The sequence below is a fragment of the Danio rerio genome, chromosome 5 (assembly GCF_049306965.1).
Source record: "Danio rerio strain Tuebingen ecotype United States chromosome 5, GRCz12tu, whole genome shotgun sequence".
Classification (NCBI taxonomy): domain Eukaryota; kingdom Metazoa; phylum Chordata; class Actinopteri; order Cypriniformes; family Danionidae; genus Danio; species Danio rerio.
In genome coordinates this window covers 23,129,275-23,147,020 of record NC_133180.1, presented here as the reverse complement: position 1 = coordinate 23,147,020, position 17,746 = coordinate 23,129,275, and the positions used below count along the sequence as shown (strand labels likewise).

Here is a 17,746-nt window from a genome sequence, read left to right as displayed (position 1 = left end):
CGTGCTGTGGAGTTTTTATTTTCTGTATCAAAATGTTAAATTTTTAACCAAAAAGCAGACATTTTGCAGAATGTTGAAAATTTTGTAGGGACAGATTTTTATAAACATCTTCATCATTTGTTCAGTTTAGTTTAGTTCAGTTCAGAGTAGTTAATTTTCACTGCTGAAAGTCCAAAACACTGAAGAGCCATAAATGCACATGCAGCTTCACAAGACCCAAAACCAAGCAAGCCAGTGGTGACAGTGGCAATGAACAAAGGGGATTAATTATTAACATTAGCTTGTTTTTTATGGGGCCACAAAAACCACATAGTAATAATAATAAAACCTAGCTAGAGGTGTTTTTTTTTATTACACCAAAGGTAAGTTATTTTATTTAACTGATGTAACTGTAAAAAAGTTCAGTAACATATAGGCCTACATCTGTTTTTTTTTTTCTTGAGGCTGTTTTGGTTTTTGTTTATGTTTAGTCAAACCTTTAAAGGGCACCAATGATGAAAATAATCTTTTGGGAGTTGTTTGAATAGTTAAAATTGGATCCAAATCCCTCCTGTTTTGAGGCTCACTGCAACGTGATGTAGGAGTGCGGTTTTCTTTGCCCACCGAATTGATGGACAGCCGCATATTATCATGTCTGTAGTAATGCATATAATCATATCAACAAGACAGGACGTGCACATAGCAACTGGGATCAAAAGATCTGTTCAGCTCTCTGTGATCATCAATCATCATCAAATGTGATCAAGAATAACTTTTACAAGTTTAAAACATTTTTAAAACCGCATGGTTGTAATGAATTACAGTGATTTTACCGTATTTACTTTATCAGCACAGCCACGTGTCAGTACAAATATAAAAGAAGACACTTCAATCCCAGTTTGTAAACATTAAATCAGGTTTATTTTGTACATTAACATAACAAATATCCATACAGCAGTGGATATTAATGTGTATCCTGTCATATTTGTCGTGCAAAAACAGTGCAAAGATAAAAGTTCAGTCTGTGTGTCCGTGTGTGAATTTTGCAACGACATTGTATGCGATTCACTGAAATGCTTGAATTAGCTCCACAACAAATACATTAAATAATCATTGGGAAAGTTCTTACTGTAGTATTTCTCACAAACGTTTTGTGAGATCTGCTTCCTTCATGTCTGTCACTGTACTGTTTATCTGACCCTGCCGCATCAGAGATTAAAGCACACTCTGACAAGCATGTGAGAACGATAAGCAGGGAGAACTAGCATTAAAGGCACAGGCAACAAAAACAGCTACAATGTGTTCGGAGCAACAAAATTATTTTCTGAAAGATCTAAAAAATAATCTGATGGGTGTTTTAAGCTTAAACTTTAAATACACATTCTGGAGAGACAAAAGACTCATCTTAAATCTTGGGTAAAATAGATGCCCTTCAAACTAGATCATCGAGCCAGGCTGGTCAAGTTCAACTAAGATCTAACCAGCAAAACAAAAAGTTGTAGTCAGAAGCCCTCTAAAACCAGCTATGACCATACTGCAATTAATAGATTTTTAGATTTTATTGTCAGTAAGGTGGCTGTAGACGTCTAACAACTTGTAAAAATCTCACTACATTTTTAATTTAAAAGAATCATGATTCGTGTCACCAATAACCCAAAACAACAGCATAAGTAACATTACTTATATCATTACATAAAAAAGGGGGTCTCAATATTGCACAGTACACTAACCACATTCAACAGAGATGCAGAACCAAAGCACAAGCAAAGAAGTTCTTCAAGAGAAACAAATTTATTAATTGCTCAAATGCTAAATGTTACATCTATATCATGTTTGTGTCTGGGTGCTTCTCTTATTCAGTAGGATGTTTGCTTTTTTTAACCAAGAATTCCTAGTGGGATTACCAGGCCACAAGACTCAAAAAAAATATGTTTCAAGACATAAGATAGTGCCACTGAAATAAAAAGAGCTGAAGTGTAATGTTACATATGCTCAGCCATGAAATGGCACTATGTTGTTCATTAATTGTCCACTTTTTTATATTATTTTTTGATGATAATGTAATTTTTTTTACTAGAATATACAGAATATTTTTCATTTAAAATCTGAATATTATATAAGAATAAATTGTATTATAGCCTTTGCAGTTATACACTACAATATTTATTAATATAGCCTAATAATAAACATTAGTATGCAGGCAAATATTTGTGCAAAAACTTAATTCATTAGTTAAACTTAATTCATTTAATAACTACATCTCTGACTGTCATAAATTTGTATATAATTAGTAAAACAAAAACATTTCCACCAAAAATCAGTGAACTACAATACTCTCTTTGTAATGAAGATTATGAACCATTGCAGAGTGATAGATGTGTGTCAAGCCTCATCTAGTCAATGGTCAAACTGCACACCTTATCTCCAGAATTTCCGACCATTGGATTGACTATCAGGTGATTTCTCTGTAAAAAAAAGAAAGAAAAAAAACACATATTTTAAAGATTTAAAGTCTGTCAGGAGGACATACAGCAAACATATATTATTTACTTGGCTGATATTACATTTATACAGTAGAATAAACATAATGATACAAAGTCACCTACTTGGGTAGATTTTAAGACCTGTTTTTCTGCCCTGTAAAAGATGATTGCAACATTAGCTTCCACAGTTTATCAACTGAACGATCTTAAAGAAATTTTCATATTTTGAAGCAACTTGATATCCACACCTGCGCTATTAACCAGTTGACAGATTTGTCATATGCATCTGAATTCCTCTGACACTGCAGTAATCCTGCATCCTCATAGAACAGACAGTCCACTGTGAGCAGATTCTCCCTGTTGACAGTTTTGCTGCTGTCTGATACAGTTTTCTCTGGGTCAAACGTGTGGTGAAGCACCACTAGAACAGTCAGCTTAGAGGCTGTTTAAAAAGACAAATGTGAAAAAAATATGTATCAAACTTATTTTGACCCAGTGTTTTGAAATTTAAAACGTGATTTAAAATACAATAAAATCAAACCATTTGTATAGCATCTGTGAATGGCTGCATCAATGTCAGTTCCAGCTCGAGAAACAATTGGACAGAAAATTAAAACAATGTCACTCTCGTCTACTAAACGAACTTCCGTCAGATGCTCAATTCGGGCTCGCAGTGATGCAATAAAATGTGTTTGACAGTTATTGGTCTTTCCAGCCAAAACAGTGCACACTTTGACCTCCTCTGAAGAATCAACTGCAATGGAATAAGCAAAATATAAGTATTACAGTTTATAAAACAAGTACAAATACAAACGTTTTAACAGAAACTGTCCTATTCTCCAGAATGGTGTCCTGACGCCTCATTAATAATAATGCTGCACAGAAACTGTCCTATATATGATAATTTGCTAAATGTACATAAATGTGATCCAGAAGACCTGACATGCCAAGAATCCATCAAAAATGTCAATTTACTGTTTCCTCATTTGTGAAAGAAAAATCTCCAAAGCTCTTTGGTGATTAAACACATCGGAGAAATTCTACAATCTCTGAACTATGTGCCTCACATGATCATTCACGCTCAGTCAGATGCTAGTATTTTGATGTGGGATCCCTAAATGTGGATTGTGAGATCCTACAGATGCTGCTGGGTTTACCTGATCCAACTGATCAAACTATCACTAGACTGACACAGGAACTCTGCATCAGGCTAGCATGACATTCAAAGTGACAAAAGTCAATTGCATTGGACCTTAGTGCAAAAAAAAAAAAAAAGATGGCTTTTGACAGACAATGAAGGTGACAATGGTCTGTCCTAGTAGCAAAGAATTCTGGCCCAGATTTGGCAAAAAGCTGGCACAGCAGGCATTCATCCGGCACTGGCATACAGCATGTGGGCCAAACATGGCCTGGGTTTGGCAGAGGTGGCACCGTTTTTAAGGCGGCACACAAGATTTGGGCCAGATGTAAAACGTAGTATTTGGCCCAGATTTAAAAATTTGATAAGTGGGCCATGTGAGTTTGGCCAGTCTTGACCCACATTTAAAATACACTAAAATAATTTTTGAGAAGAAAAAAAAATTCTACCAATCAGGTCAAATTGAGAAAAAGCGTGCCCATAGTGTGCCTAAAGCGCATCACTCCATGGGTTTATCAATTTCATTGCAATCATGACACACCAACCTATCTGGCCCACTTCAGGCCCAGTTGTGAGTTATTACCTTGGCTGAGACTTGGCCCAGAAATGGTCTGTGTTTGGCCCTTGTCTGGAAGCCAGATTTGGTCCAGTCATGTAGCGTAATTCACTGCGGCATGTGGGCCAAGCAAAACCTGATTGTTTGGGCCAGAGCTGGGCCAGAGAAATTTTGCTATGTGGGTAACAGCCTGTGCAGAGACACTTTCTAGCACAAAATTTCTAGCACTTTGGCAAAAAAATTTTCAGTGCACAAGATGTGCTTTTCTGACGCAAATAACTGTAAAGCAGAGCTTGTGAGTGCAACTCAGTGGCCAGAAGATTTTACAAAACCACTTTTGAAAAATCTGCTTAGTAGTTTGAATGTTGGTGTGAATTTTAGCATAGAAACACTTTAGGATCAAATATTTGTTTGTTTTGTAAATGAGTCACCAGAGACTGATAAAAAGACTGTAAGGCAAAAGACAGTAAAAAAAAAAAAAGTTACTAAACAAGCAGTTTTGTGTGAGACCCCTCATCCCTACTCACATGACATTGGTTGGTTGTTCCTTGGCTCCTTTGTCATTGATAGTTTTTGTCCAGATTTAACCTGCAGATATTTGCCAGTCTCATTTAGCTGCACAGAGTTACTGTTCAATAATTCACTGTCAAAATATTTGAAATTAGTATTGCATGAATAAGGCAAGGCACACTGTGTCTCACTGACCACACGTGTAGTAACTCCGATGACATCACTGTCTATGGTGTAGTTCAGCTTCCCCAAGGCCACATATTTCATCTTATACTCAGTGTCAGGTCTGAGACCAGTCAGAATAACTGTATCTTGACTCTTTTTCACAGTCTGAGATTTCCAGTCGTCCTCTTCTTTTGTTTTGTACAGTAACTTGAGCTCTTCTGTTGCAGGACACACAGGTGTCGCCTTCAAAACCACTCTTTCCCCACTGATCTGTTCAATAACAGGATGAGCTGGTTTTATTGGAGGAGTAAAGCATGTCGCTTTATCAGATCCATTTTCATAAAGAAGAATGCAGGAACCTGGGTGGTTTGTGTGATCTTTATATGTAATCAAAAATGTTGTGGAGCGACTCCCATATAAACATTTGAGCTCATTAAATATTTCCAAATGCTTCTTCATAGTCTCTCTGATACTTCCTGTGAGCCAAGTTTCAGACACAGCATTGGGTTTCTTATCAGAATTTCTCATCATTTCAGGTTTCAGGAAATCTTCTTGTTTAGAAAGCAGGTCGTCTGGCAGATTAAGAGAAGTGAATGTGTAACACACCACATTCTCTACACTAACATCAAACAAATATTCATCTAAACTATTGTTCACTTCAGTTCCAGAGTCCAGCAGCTGTTGAAGAATCTTCTCAACTGCTTTTGATTCTGTTTCTTTCACTCTGATCCACTCTATAAGATCACTTTCATTAAATGGAGACTCATGATGAGCTTGCAGAAGGTCTGTCAGAGCACTGATGTCTTTTTCACAGGCTTGAACTGACTGCATTGTGGATTTAATTTTAATTTCTAAGTCTTGTTTGTAGATCTGACAGTGTCTTCTCATGTCTTCAAGCTTCTTGTGAATTGCTCTAAATGTGGCTGCACTCTTGTCCTCCATCAGTTTACTGCACTTGTCTTCTATCAAGCTCAGCTTTTCTAAAATGGACTCTGTGGCATCAATGAGTTTCTTCTCAATGACTCTGAGATGAATAACATCACTGTCTATGGTGTAGTTCAGCTTCCCCACGGCTGCAAATTTCATCTCATACTCAGTGTCTGGTCTGAGATCAGTCAGAAAAACTGTATCTTGACTCTTTTTCACTCTCTGAGATTTCCAGTCGTCCTCTTCTGTTGTTTTGTACAGTAACTTGAGCTCTTCTGTTGCAGGACATACAGGTGTCGCCTTCAAAACCACTCTTTCCCCACTGATCTGTTCAATAACAGGATGAGCTGGTTTTAATGGAGGAGTGAAGCATGTCGCTTTATCAGATCCATTTTCATAAAGAAGAATGCAGGAACCTGGATGGTTTGTGTGATCTTCATATGTAATCCAAAATGTTGTGGAGCGAATCCCATATAAACATTTGAGCTCATTAAATATTTCCAAATGCTTCTTCATAGTCTCTCTGATACTTTCTGTGAGCCAAGTTTCAGACACAGCATTGGGTTTCTTATCCGTTTTTCTCCTCATCATTTCAGGTTTCAGGAAATCTTCTTGTTTAGAAAGCAGGTCGTCTGGCAGATCAAGAGAAGTGAATGTGTAACACACCACATTCTCTACACTAACATCAAACAAATATTCATCTAAATTTTTGTTCACCTCAGTTCCAGAGTCCAGCAGCTGTTGAAGAATCTTCTCAACTGCATTTGATTCGGTTTCTTTTACTCTGATCCACTCCATAAGATCACTTTCATTAAATGGAGACTCATGATGATCTTGTAGAAGGTCTGTCAGAGCACTGATGTCTTTTTCACAGGCTTGAACTGACTGCATTGTGGATTTAATTTTAATTTCTAAGTCTTGTTTGTAGTTCTGGCAGTGTCTCTTCATGTCTTCAAGCTTGTTGTGAATTGCTCTAAATGTGACTGCACTCTTGTCCTCCATCAGTTTACTGCACTTGTCTTCTATCAAGCTCAACTTTTCTAAAATGGACTCTGTGGCATCAATGAGTTCCTTCTTAATGACTCTGAGATGAATAACATCACTGTCTACAGTGTAGTTCAGCTTCCCCACGGCTGCAAATTTCATCTCATACTCAGTGTCTGGTCTGAGATCAGTCAGAATAATTTTATCTCGACTCTTTTTCACAGTCTGAGATTTCCAGTCTTTCTCTTCTTTTGTTTTGTACAGTAACTTGAACTCTTCTGTTGCAGGACATACAGGTGTCGCCTTCAAAACCACTCTTTCCCCACTGATCTGTTCAATAACAGGATGAGCTGGTTTTATTGGAGGAGTAAAGCATGTCGCTTTATCAGATCCATTTTCATAAAGAAGAATGCAGGAACCTGGATGGTTTGTGTGATCTTCATATGTAATCAAAAATGTTGTGGAGCGACTGCCATATAAACATTTGAGCTCATTAAATATTTCCAAATGCTTCTTCATAGTCTCTCTGATACTTTCTGTGAGCCAAGTTTCAGACACAGCATTGGGGTTCTTATCAGAATTTCTCATCATTTCAGGTTTCAGGAAATCTTCTTGGTCAGAAAGCAGGTCGTCTGGCAGATCAAGAGAAGTGAATGTGTAACACACCACATTCTCTACACTAACATCAAACAAATATTCATCTAAACTATTGTTCACCTCAGTTCCAGAGTCCAGCAGCTGTTGAAGAATCTTTTCAACTGCATTTGATTCGGTTTCATTTACTTTGATCCACTCTATAAGATCACTTTCATTAAATGGAGACTCATGATGAGCTTGCAGAAGGTCTGTCAGAGCACTGATGTCTTTTTCACAGGCTTGAACTGACTGCATTGTGGATTTAATTTTGTTTTCTAAGTCTTGTTTGTAGATCTGACAGTGTCTTCTCATGTCTTTAAGCTTGTTGTGAATTGCTCTAAATGTGACTGCACTCTTGTCCTCCATCAGTTTACTGCACTTGTCTTCTATCAAGCTCAACTTTTCCAAAATAGACTCTGTGGCATCAATAAGTTCCTTCTTAATGACTCTGAGATGAATAACATCACTGTCTACAGTGTAGTTCAGCTTCCCCACGGCTGCAAATTTTATCTCATACTCAGTGTCTGGTCTGAGATCAGTCAGAATAACTGTATTTTGACTCTTTTTTACAGACTGAGATTTCCAGTCCTTAGCTGTTTTTGTTTTGTACAGTAACTTGAGCTCTTCTGTTGCAGGACATACAGGTGTCACCTTCAAAACCACGTTTTCCCAAATGATCTGTTCAGTGACTGGATGAGCTGGTTTTATTGGCGGAGTAAAGCATGCCGCTTCATCAGATCCATTTTCGTAAATGAGAATGCAGGAACCTGGATTTGGTATTTCCTTCGATGCAACAATATATTTGGCTGGTTTACATATTTTTGATTCCATCAAGTTTTTGAAGATGATCAAGTTGCTCCTCATTGTGGTTTTGATGTCAGATGTGAACCCAGATTTTTTACTTAAAACAGAAGCATCCTCACTGTTGTTTTCTATTGTTGATGGATTCAGGAAGGCCTGTTGTTTAGTAAGGAGCACATCTGGACACTCAAGTGATGTGAAAGTGTAGCTTACTACATTTTCAACATTCAGATCCATTAAAATGTTTTCTAGATTTTCTTCCACTGTTGCTCCTAAATCAGTCAGTTGTCTGAGGAGAGATTTCATTATGACAAATTCATTCTCCTTTTCTTTCACCCATTTCTCAAGATCATTTCCTCTGAATGGACATTTTTCATGATCAAGCAGGAGATCAATCAGGGCTGTTTCCTTTTCTGTATCACTACGGATTTTTGGAAAAAGAGAGCCAAGTTTCTTCATGAGGCTCAGCTTATAGTTGCAGCAGTTTTGCTTCATAATCATTATTTTATCATGAAATCCTGCAAAAGCCAAAGATGGTGTATCCTTAAGAAGATCACTGCATTTCATTTCAGTGGTCCTTAAGCTCTCAAATACTGATTCAACATTTCTGATTAGATCTATGCTGATTTCTTGTTGAAGTTTTGCAGAATATGAATTAAGTTTGTCCAGTGGATAAAGCCACACTCTCAGTGGAACTGCAAACTTGGTTTCTCCCAGCAGTTTAGGAAGATCAGCAATAGCCCTCAGAGCTTCTTCAAAAGAGGTTGGATTAGATCCTAACTGGAAATCACCAAAAAATGTGCAGCTGAATTTCTCAAAGGCAGTTTTCTGATTGTCATCCAAGCTCAGATCAATCTTTGCACTTACTGAAATGCCGTTTAGTTTATCAAAAGCAGCCTTTAGGTCTTCGTCTACAGTGCTTTTGTCTTCATCTAATGAAGCTTCTCTGTCAAAAACAAAGCAAGCATCTGCCCCATACAGTACTGCTGTCACCACATGTGTGGCTGCATCATTGTCAAACACTTCATGGTGAGCAATATTTTTAGACACCAAGTGGTTTATGGTCAGTTCTTCATAGTGGGTGGTTGAGCGATAATGTAGGGTCAGTCTCCTCTGTTTAAAGGATTTCTTGGTGTCACTGAGATACTTGGCTGCTCCACTAACATTGATGAGTCCACTTAGAAAACTCAGTTTTTGAAAATCACCAATGTTCAGTAATTGGCATTTTTCCTCAATGGTGTCTGAAGCTGTAACACTGAAATCTGTTTTAATTTGAGGGTAAGTGCATATGCTGTGCTGCAGCTGATCTTTATCCCACAGTGTGATTCCTGGAAAATATTAAAAATAGAAAGATATAGTATTAATCTCTTTAAAATTCAGATAAAAATACAGATCCCTATCTTTTTAAAACATGATGCCTGTCACTTCCACATATTTGAAAGACCTGAGACCTAAGAACTAATATGATGAACTAGCAGTTAGTGTAGAGCTAATCAACCCTATTTTAATGAATTACACCAGTCTTGGTTTCAATTACCTTAAAATAGAATAAAAAGTCTTTAAAACAAATTATGAAGATAACTTTTTTTATGTGCAATGGTGACTTTAAGGTACACATTTGTGCCTTAAAAACAATGGAATTATCCTGTAAATGGAAAAAAATAAAAAATAAAAAACTACTAAATGTGTTCATAAGTTCACCCTGCCTGTTATTCCGATCAGTGTTATCTGTATGGATCTGTGAGAAGGTTGTTTGTTGTTTAAGAAAAATGTTTTGGTACCTGGAACAAATGAATCTTTCCTGCAGTCATATAGCATCCCCAGCCTGAAGGGTCTCCCCAGAGTTCCTGTTTCAATAATGTTAACTCCCACTGAATCCATACTGAAGCCAGGGAGACCACAAAACAGAAAAGCACTATTATTGTTTTATTACAACACAATACAACACAATACAATACATTACATACGTGAAGTACATATACATAGATAAACTGATGGCCGGACCTGGCTAATAGACCCCTTATATAAAATAAGAAAAATTAAATTGAGCATGAGTGGAAATAGGCTGAAACAAAATCACACATAATGGCCAGCCTATTTTTTTTCATTTTCTTCTAAAGAAAATGCGGTAACGCTTTCTTTTACAACCCGCAAAGTACCGCGTAAGTACAGTGAAATTACAGTGTACTTTTCTGTACGTACTGTGTAAGTATAATGAACGTATGTGTAGGTATAAGGGAACAAACCGTAATGCTTGGGTAAAAAGGGGGTAACAACCAGATGTTCATCACGAAATTTACCGCGTAAGTACAGTGAAATAACGGTGTACTTTTCTGTACCTATAGTGTAAGTATAAATAACGTTTACGTAAGTATAAGGGAACAAACTGTAATGCTTGGGTAATAAGGGGGTAACAACCAGATATTCAGCATGAAAGGTACCGCGTAAGTACAGTGAAATAACGTTGTACTTTTCTTTAAATTGCAAAAGAACAAACCATAATGTTTGCGTAAAAGGGGAGTAACAATAAGATACCCATCACGCAAAGAAGTATATTAAGTTTACGATGTACATTTCTTCAAGTATTGTATACATATAAAGAATTATGCAAGGATGGTGACAACCTATTGCTATCTGCAAATGTACTGTATATGCACCTGCGTGAGTACATTAGTACTCTTATTCAGTGCTTGGGTTTTATATGGGGTGTTTAATGAATAAAAGGTTTACAACCTGTGAAATTATGAACCCTTATTGTATACTGTATGTATTTTAAATCTGCAATTCAATATAAAATATATTTCCATACACTACTTACCTTATGTTTACTCGTCGATCTCACCAAAGCCATCAATGTCTCCATAACTCACTATCAACAAATAACTTTGCATGACATAGGCCTACCGTCAGGGTTCAATGCAGATTAAAACAGGCTCGCATCTTTACTGCTGTTGCACAGGGGGGCTAACTGTTGCATTTCAGTAAATGTATAGCTGATGCTTTATAGAAAAATCTAGTAATTTGGTCTTTAATCAATAAAAACTGCTGCTGTAGTTTACTCTGTTCTTAGTGTTCAAGTATACACTAGTATGTTAAAGTTCAGCTTCTTCCCTCTTTGTTCCCTGTAGTTAAAGGGTAAATACAGTATTTGTTCCCTCCTTGTTCCCTGTACTTACAGAGTAAATACCACATTTGAGGGTTGTAAATTAAAGTGAAGCTTTGTTCCTCCCTTGTTCCCTGTACTTACAGGGTAAATACCACATTTGAGGGTTGTAAATTAAAGTGAAGCTTTGTTCCTCCCTTGTTCCCTGTACTTACAGGGTAAATACCACATTTGAGGGTTGTAAATTAAAGTGAAGCTTTGTTCCTCTCTTGTTACCCCCTTGTTCCCTGTACTTACAGGGTAAATACCACATTTGAGGGTTGTAAATTAAAGTGAAGCTTTGTTCCTCCCTTGTTACCCCCTTGTTCCCTGTACTAACAGGGTAAATACCACATTTGAGGGTTGTAAATTAAAGTGAAGCTTTGTTCCTCTCTTGTTACCCCCTTGTTCCCTGTACTAACAGGGTAAATACCACATTTGAGGGTTGTAAATTAAAGTGAAGCTTTGTTCCTCTCTTGTTACCCCCTTGTTCCCTGTACTTACAGGGTAAATACCACATTTGAGGGTTGTAAATTAAAGTGAAGCTTTGTTCCTCTCTTGTTACCTGTAGTTAAAGGGTAAATACAACATTTGTTCCCCCCTTGTTCCCTTTAGTTTACAATGTAAAATCTTGAAGGCAGTGAAATAAATATACAAACACACAATATATTTCTTCTTTACTTTGTAACCTTTATTTTAATAAATAAGCATTTTAAAAGACTTCATATTAATCAAACATTGTCTTGTCTATCATTGCCTATACTCATTCATTTTCTTTTCGGCTTTGTCCTTTTGTTAATCTGGGGTCGCCACAGTGGAATAAACCACCATCTTATCCAGCATGTTTTACGCAGTGGATGCCCTTCCAGCTGCAACCCATCTCTGGGAAACATCCATACACACCCATTCACATGCATTCACTACGGACAATTTAGTCTACCCAATTCACCTGTACCGCATGTCTTTGGACTGTGAGGGAAACCGGAGCACCCGGAGGAAACCCACGCGAACGCAGGGAGAACTCCATGCAGAAACCTTCTTGATGTGAGGAAACAGCACTACCTACTGTGCCACCGTGTTGCCACCCAGCTGCAACCCATCACTGGGAAACATCCATACACACTCATTCACACACATACACTACGGACAATTTTACCTTACCCAATGTCACCACATATTTTTGGACTTGTGGGAGCACCCGGAGGAAACCCACGCTAACATGGGGAGAACATGCAAACTCCACACAGAAATGCCAACTGACCCAGCCGAGGCTCGAACCAGCGACCTTCTTGCTGTGAGGCGATTGTGCTACCCACTGCGCCTGCCTATACTCAAACAGCAAAATAACACATTATTTCCTTCCCCCTTTTTTCTGGCATCTCTTGCTTGGCTTCCTCTTCTGCTCTTCTCAGCTTCCACTGAGGACTCTGATGGTGAGTGGCTGATGAAATCCCATGGGTCTTGCTGCTCTGCATTTATATAAAATATATGAACAGACAGAAAGGCTTTTAGTAAGCTATAGACATGTTTATTTTCCTGTTTAATGTGTGTGTAGTGGTTGTCCAACAATTTCACACACTAAACATTTACAGATACCATACAGACACTATACATTACTATCAAACAAAAGTACTATCATCAGATCATATGGGAGATTGTGATCATTTATAGTGATAATAATTAAAGCGCAGAGGGAAAAGGCTTAAATAGTAGGCTAACTACTGTGCTAAAGTCCTAGGCAAACGTTACTAGTAATTGGGTGGGGGGGATTGATATATCAAACTGGCATGCTACAGAAAATATCAATTTACATTTCCAAACATTAATTTTGTCATTAACTTTGCTGTAATTAACGTATACAGGGAGAAAATCGTCTGCACAGTCAGTATGACAACAGTCACAGAGATCTGACCTGCTCATCATCCAGTCTGTCTGGAATGACATGAAGAAACTAAATCCATAGGAACTTTGGCAACATCTCTAAGATGTGCAAAGTAAACGACAGTAAACATTGGTAAATAATCGCTGCTGGCCGTTTAGATTCGGCCATGAACTAACGTTAATGTTACGCTAAAAACAAATGAAACAAAATAAATATAATCTGGTTAATGCACAATTTATAATCGTAACAATAGCCTTATTTACTAACAACGATTTACTCACATGTGTTACATGGTGACAAGACGGAGCAATTCCAAACGTCCCAAAAGTCTGAGCAAAACCTCGTGGCGTGCTGCTGCAGTTTGATTCGGATCTTTAGAGGCTTCTTGATTCACAACTCGTTTGAATCAACGAATCAGTAGGCGCGTACCTGAAGTGATACAATATCGCGAGATGGATTCAAATGCACACGGAGCTGTCTGTTGTTCTCGCGATGTTTTGATGTCACACTGATCGGTTTGTTGAAGACGAATCGATTCAACTCTCCGTCCTCCATTCCCAGAATTTCCTGCTCACGGCAGTACAAGGACGGCAGCGCGAGGTACATAAAACAAGTATTTTTATGACGTTATGTTCATAGAAGTGTTTGTTTAGGTTTTTGTTTCTATCTGATGTTTGTACCTATTTTTAACAATTACACCCTTTTCACAACACTGTTATGATGACGCGTTTAACGATCATCAGGATCTAAAATCCTTGAGTTTTTTATATGCGCTGAAATGTAAAAAGGGTCCATAACAGTACATCAACCATATTATGTTATCTTTCACTTTATTTAGGACTAATGATGGGTTAAGACATGTACTTTAATCAAAAACTAACCTTAGGGGTAGTTAACCCAAACGTTACATTTACTTACCATTTAATGAGTGACACAGAATTTAAATATGTACACTGAACTGCAAATAATCTTTACTTCAAAGTCTATACTGCCTGCACATATATTTAAGCCTTTTCCCTCTGCGCTTTAATTATTATCACTATAAATGATCACAATCTCCCATATGATCTGATGATAGTACTTTTGTTTGATAGTAATGTATAGTGTCTGTATGGTATCTGTAAATGTTTAGTGTGTGAAATTGTTGGACAACCACTACACACACATTAAACAGGAAAATAAACATGTCTATAGCTTACTAAAAGCCTTTCTGTCTGTTCATATATTTTATATAAATGCAGAGCAGCAAGACCCATGGGATTTCATCAGCCACTCACCATCAGAGTCCTCAGTGGAAGCTGAGAAGAGCAGAAGAGGAAGCCAAGCAAGAGATGCCAGAAAAAAAGGGGGAAGGAAATAATGTGTTATTTTGCTGTTTGAGTATAGGCAGGCGCAGTGGGTAGCACAATCGCCTCACAGCAAGAAGGTCGCTGGTTCGAGCCTCGGCTGGGTCAGTTGGCATTTCTGTGTGGAGTTTGCATGTTCTCCCCATGTTAGCGTGGGTTTCCTCCGGGTGCTCCCACAAGTCCAAAAATATGTGGTGACATTGGGTAAGGTAAAATTGTCCGTAGTGTATGTGTGTGAATGAGTGTGTATGGATGTTTCCCAGTGATGGGTTGCAGCTGGGTGGCAACACGGTGGCACAGTAGGTAGTGCTGTTTCCTCACATCAAGAAGGTTTCTGCATGGAGTTCTCCCTGCGTTCGCGTGGGTTTCCTCCGGGTGCTCCGGTTTCCCTCACAGTCCAAAGACATGCGGTACAGGTGAATTGGGTAGACTAAATTGTCCGTAGTGAATGCATGTGAATGGGTGTGTATGGATGTTTCCCAGAGATGGGTTGCAGCTGGAAGGGCATCCACTGCGTAAAACATGCTGGATAAGATGGTGGTTTATTCCACTGTGGCGACCCCAGATTAACAAAAGGACAAAGCCGAAAAGAAAATGAATGAGTATAGGCAATGATAGACAAGACAATGTTTGATTAATATGAAGTCTTTTAAAATGCTTATTTATTAAAATAAAGGTTACAAAGTAAAGAAGAAATATATTGTGTGTTTGTATATTTATTTCACTGCCTTCAAGATTTTACATTGTAAACTAAAGGGAACAAGGGGGGAACAAATGTTGTATTTACCCTTTAACTACAGGTAACAAGAGAGGAACAAAGCTTCACTTTAATTTACAACCCTCAAATGTGGTATTTACCCTGTAAGTACAGGGAACAAGGGGGTAACAAGGGAGGAACAAAGCTTCACTTTAATTTACAACCCTCAAATGTGGTATTTACCCTGTAAGTACAGGGAACAAGGGAGGAACAAAGCTTCACTTTAATTTACAACCCTCAAATGTGGTATTTACCCTGTAAGTACAGGGAACAAGGGAGGAACAAAGCTTCACTTTAATTTACAACCCTCAAATGTGGTATTTACCCTGTAAGTACAGGGAACAAGGGGGTAACAAGGGAGGAACAAAGCTTCACTTTAATTTACAACCCTCAAATGTGGTATTTACTCTGTAAGTACAGGGAACAAGGAGGGAACAAATACTGTATTTACCCTTTAACTACAGGGAACAAAGAGGGAAGAAGCTGAACTTTAACATACTAGTGTATACTTGAACACTAAGAACAGAGTAAACTACAGCAGCAGTTTTTATTGATTAAAGACCAAATTACTAGATTTTTCTATAAAGCATCAGCTATACATTTACTGAAATGCAACAGTTAGCCCCCCTGTGCAACAGCAGTAAAGATGCGAGCCTGTTTTAATCTGCATTGAACCCTGACGGTAGGCCTATGTCATGCAAAGTTATTTGTTGATAGTGAGTTATGGAGACATTGATGGCTTTGGTGAGATCGACGAGTAAACATAAGGTAAGTAGTGTATGGAAATATATTTTATATTGAATTGCAGATTTAAAATACATACAGTATACAATAAGGGTTCATAATTTCACAGGTTGTAAACCTTTTATTCATTAAACACCCCATATAAAACCCAAGCACTGAATAAGAGTACTAATGTACTCACGCAGGTGCATATACAGTACATTTGCAGATAGCAATAGGTTGTCACCATCCTTGCATAATTCTTTATATGTATACAATACTTGAAGAAATGTACATCGTAAACTTAATATACTTCTTTGCGTGATGGGTATCTTATTGTTACTCCCCTTTTACGCAAACATTATGGTTTGTTCTTTTGCAATTTAAAGAAAAGTACAACGTTATTTCACTGTACTTACGCGGTACCTTTCATGCTGAATATCTGGTTGTTACCCCCTTATTACCCAAGCATTACAGTTTGTTCCCTTATACTTACGTAAACGTTATTTATACTTACACTATAGGTACAGAAAAGTACACCGTTATTTCACTGTACTTACGCGGTAAATTTCGTGATGAACATCTGGTTGTTACCCCCTTTTACCCAAGCATTACGGTTTGTTCCCTTATACCTACACATACGTTCATTATACTTACACAGTACGTACAGAAAAGTACACTGTAATTTCACTGTACTTACGCGGTACTTTGCGGGTTGTAAAAGAAAGCGTTACCGAAAATGCTTACGAATCTATATTTGTTATGAGTTAGGTGTAGCCTATGTGTGTAGTATTATACATGAAAAATAAACTAAAATACAAATGAACTGTATACCTCATGGGACGAATTCATACCCCATTTCGAAAGTAAAACACTAATGTAAACTACACAACATAAGTGCAGTGTGTGGGTAAGAGGGGAGCAGTATTTCAGTGTGATCCGGTTGTGGTTCTGTGACTGCTGATTAAAAAATAATGACACTCTTCTAATATTCTGGGCGGTTTTTGGGCTGGAAAAGTCAGCTATATCTGGCAACACTAGGTCAGATTCGATCGCCGCCTGTTGGTTGTTTGCATCATAATCACCGTTTTTAACAAATTGAATGCTTTTTGAACGCTTTTAAAAATTTTCATTTTAGGTTGTTTCTTCTAACTAGTTTTAGCTTTCAAATAGTTTATACTGCCAAAAATGTATACTGTACTAGATGAGTCGAGTGGATAGAAAAGCACTACCGTGAGTCTGGGACAGCTGCTAAGCTTTTTAGCATGAAGCTAATTATACTCAAAGTAGCCTACCTGTGCATTTGCTCCCGCTTTGGCTTAGTTCACGCGTCGTACAGAACAACGTAGGCTGCTTCTGATTAACAATTTGTTGTTCTTGATCAAAATTTCAGCGATTTGCCTTTTATGTAAGCCCTTAAAGTTCACCACCAGGAATCTGCATTCTTTCATTTTCACTTCAGCTGCAGTTAAACGCCTCCTTCTTGTAAATCAGTGACTTTCAGAATCTCCCGATTACAATAGAAACATATACGTTGGCTTCCTATTTAACTTACTTGATTTTCCATCTTCACAGGTTACATTGTTTGTCTATACCTATAGCCTAAATGTAGTGTGTACATTTTCTTGCTCTATGAAGATTCTTAAATTGTTGTGTATGTTTTGCTTCTCCCAGATATTTTTTTTTCATTATTTCTCCAAAAACTAAATATTTTAAG

The 17,746-nt window shown here is 37.6% G+C and overlaps 1 protein-coding gene across 3 annotated transcripts; it reads right to left on the bottom strand.

The window, feature by feature from the left end:
* Window positions 1-877: 877 nt before the first annotated feature.
* On the bottom strand, window positions 878-17,503 carry LOC100148510 (uncharacterized). Of its 3 annotated transcripts, none has more exons than XM_073952093.1 (8): window positions 17,325-17,503; window positions 9,961-10,061; window positions 4,862-9,507; window positions 4,684-4,771; window positions 3,004-3,216; window positions 2,711-2,904; window positions 2,586-2,616; window positions 878-2,444 (listed from the first exon to the last, which is right to left on the bottom strand). In XM_073952093.1, the coding sequence occupies exons 1-8, from the start codon at window positions 17,330-17,332 to the stop codon at window positions 2,398-2,400; spliced, it is 5,328 nt and encodes a 1,775-aa protein (XP_073808194.1). In that variant the 5' UTR covers window positions 17,333-17,503; the 3' UTR covers window positions 878-2,397. The 3 variants fall into 3 exon arrangements, with proteins under 3 accessions (XP_073808194.1, XP_073808195.1, XP_073808193.1); XM_073952094.1 differs by having other exon boundaries at window positions 4,684-4,744; XM_073952092.1 differs by having other exon boundaries at window positions 4,684-9,507.
* Window positions 17,504-17,746: the final 243 nt, after the last annotated feature.

Bases quoted from the DNA above. Each gene is read 5' to 3' on its own strand.
- LOC100148510 (XM_073952092.1), bottom strand. The intron at 3,217-4,683 runs GTGAGTAGGGAT...ATTCCATTGCAG, and splicing joins GAACAACCAACCAATGTCAT to TTGATTCTTCAGAGGAGGTC. The intron at 2,617-2,710 runs GTGTGGATATCA...CATCTTTTACAG, and splicing joins TCAACTGGTTAATAGCGCAG to GGCAGAAAAACAGGTCTTAA.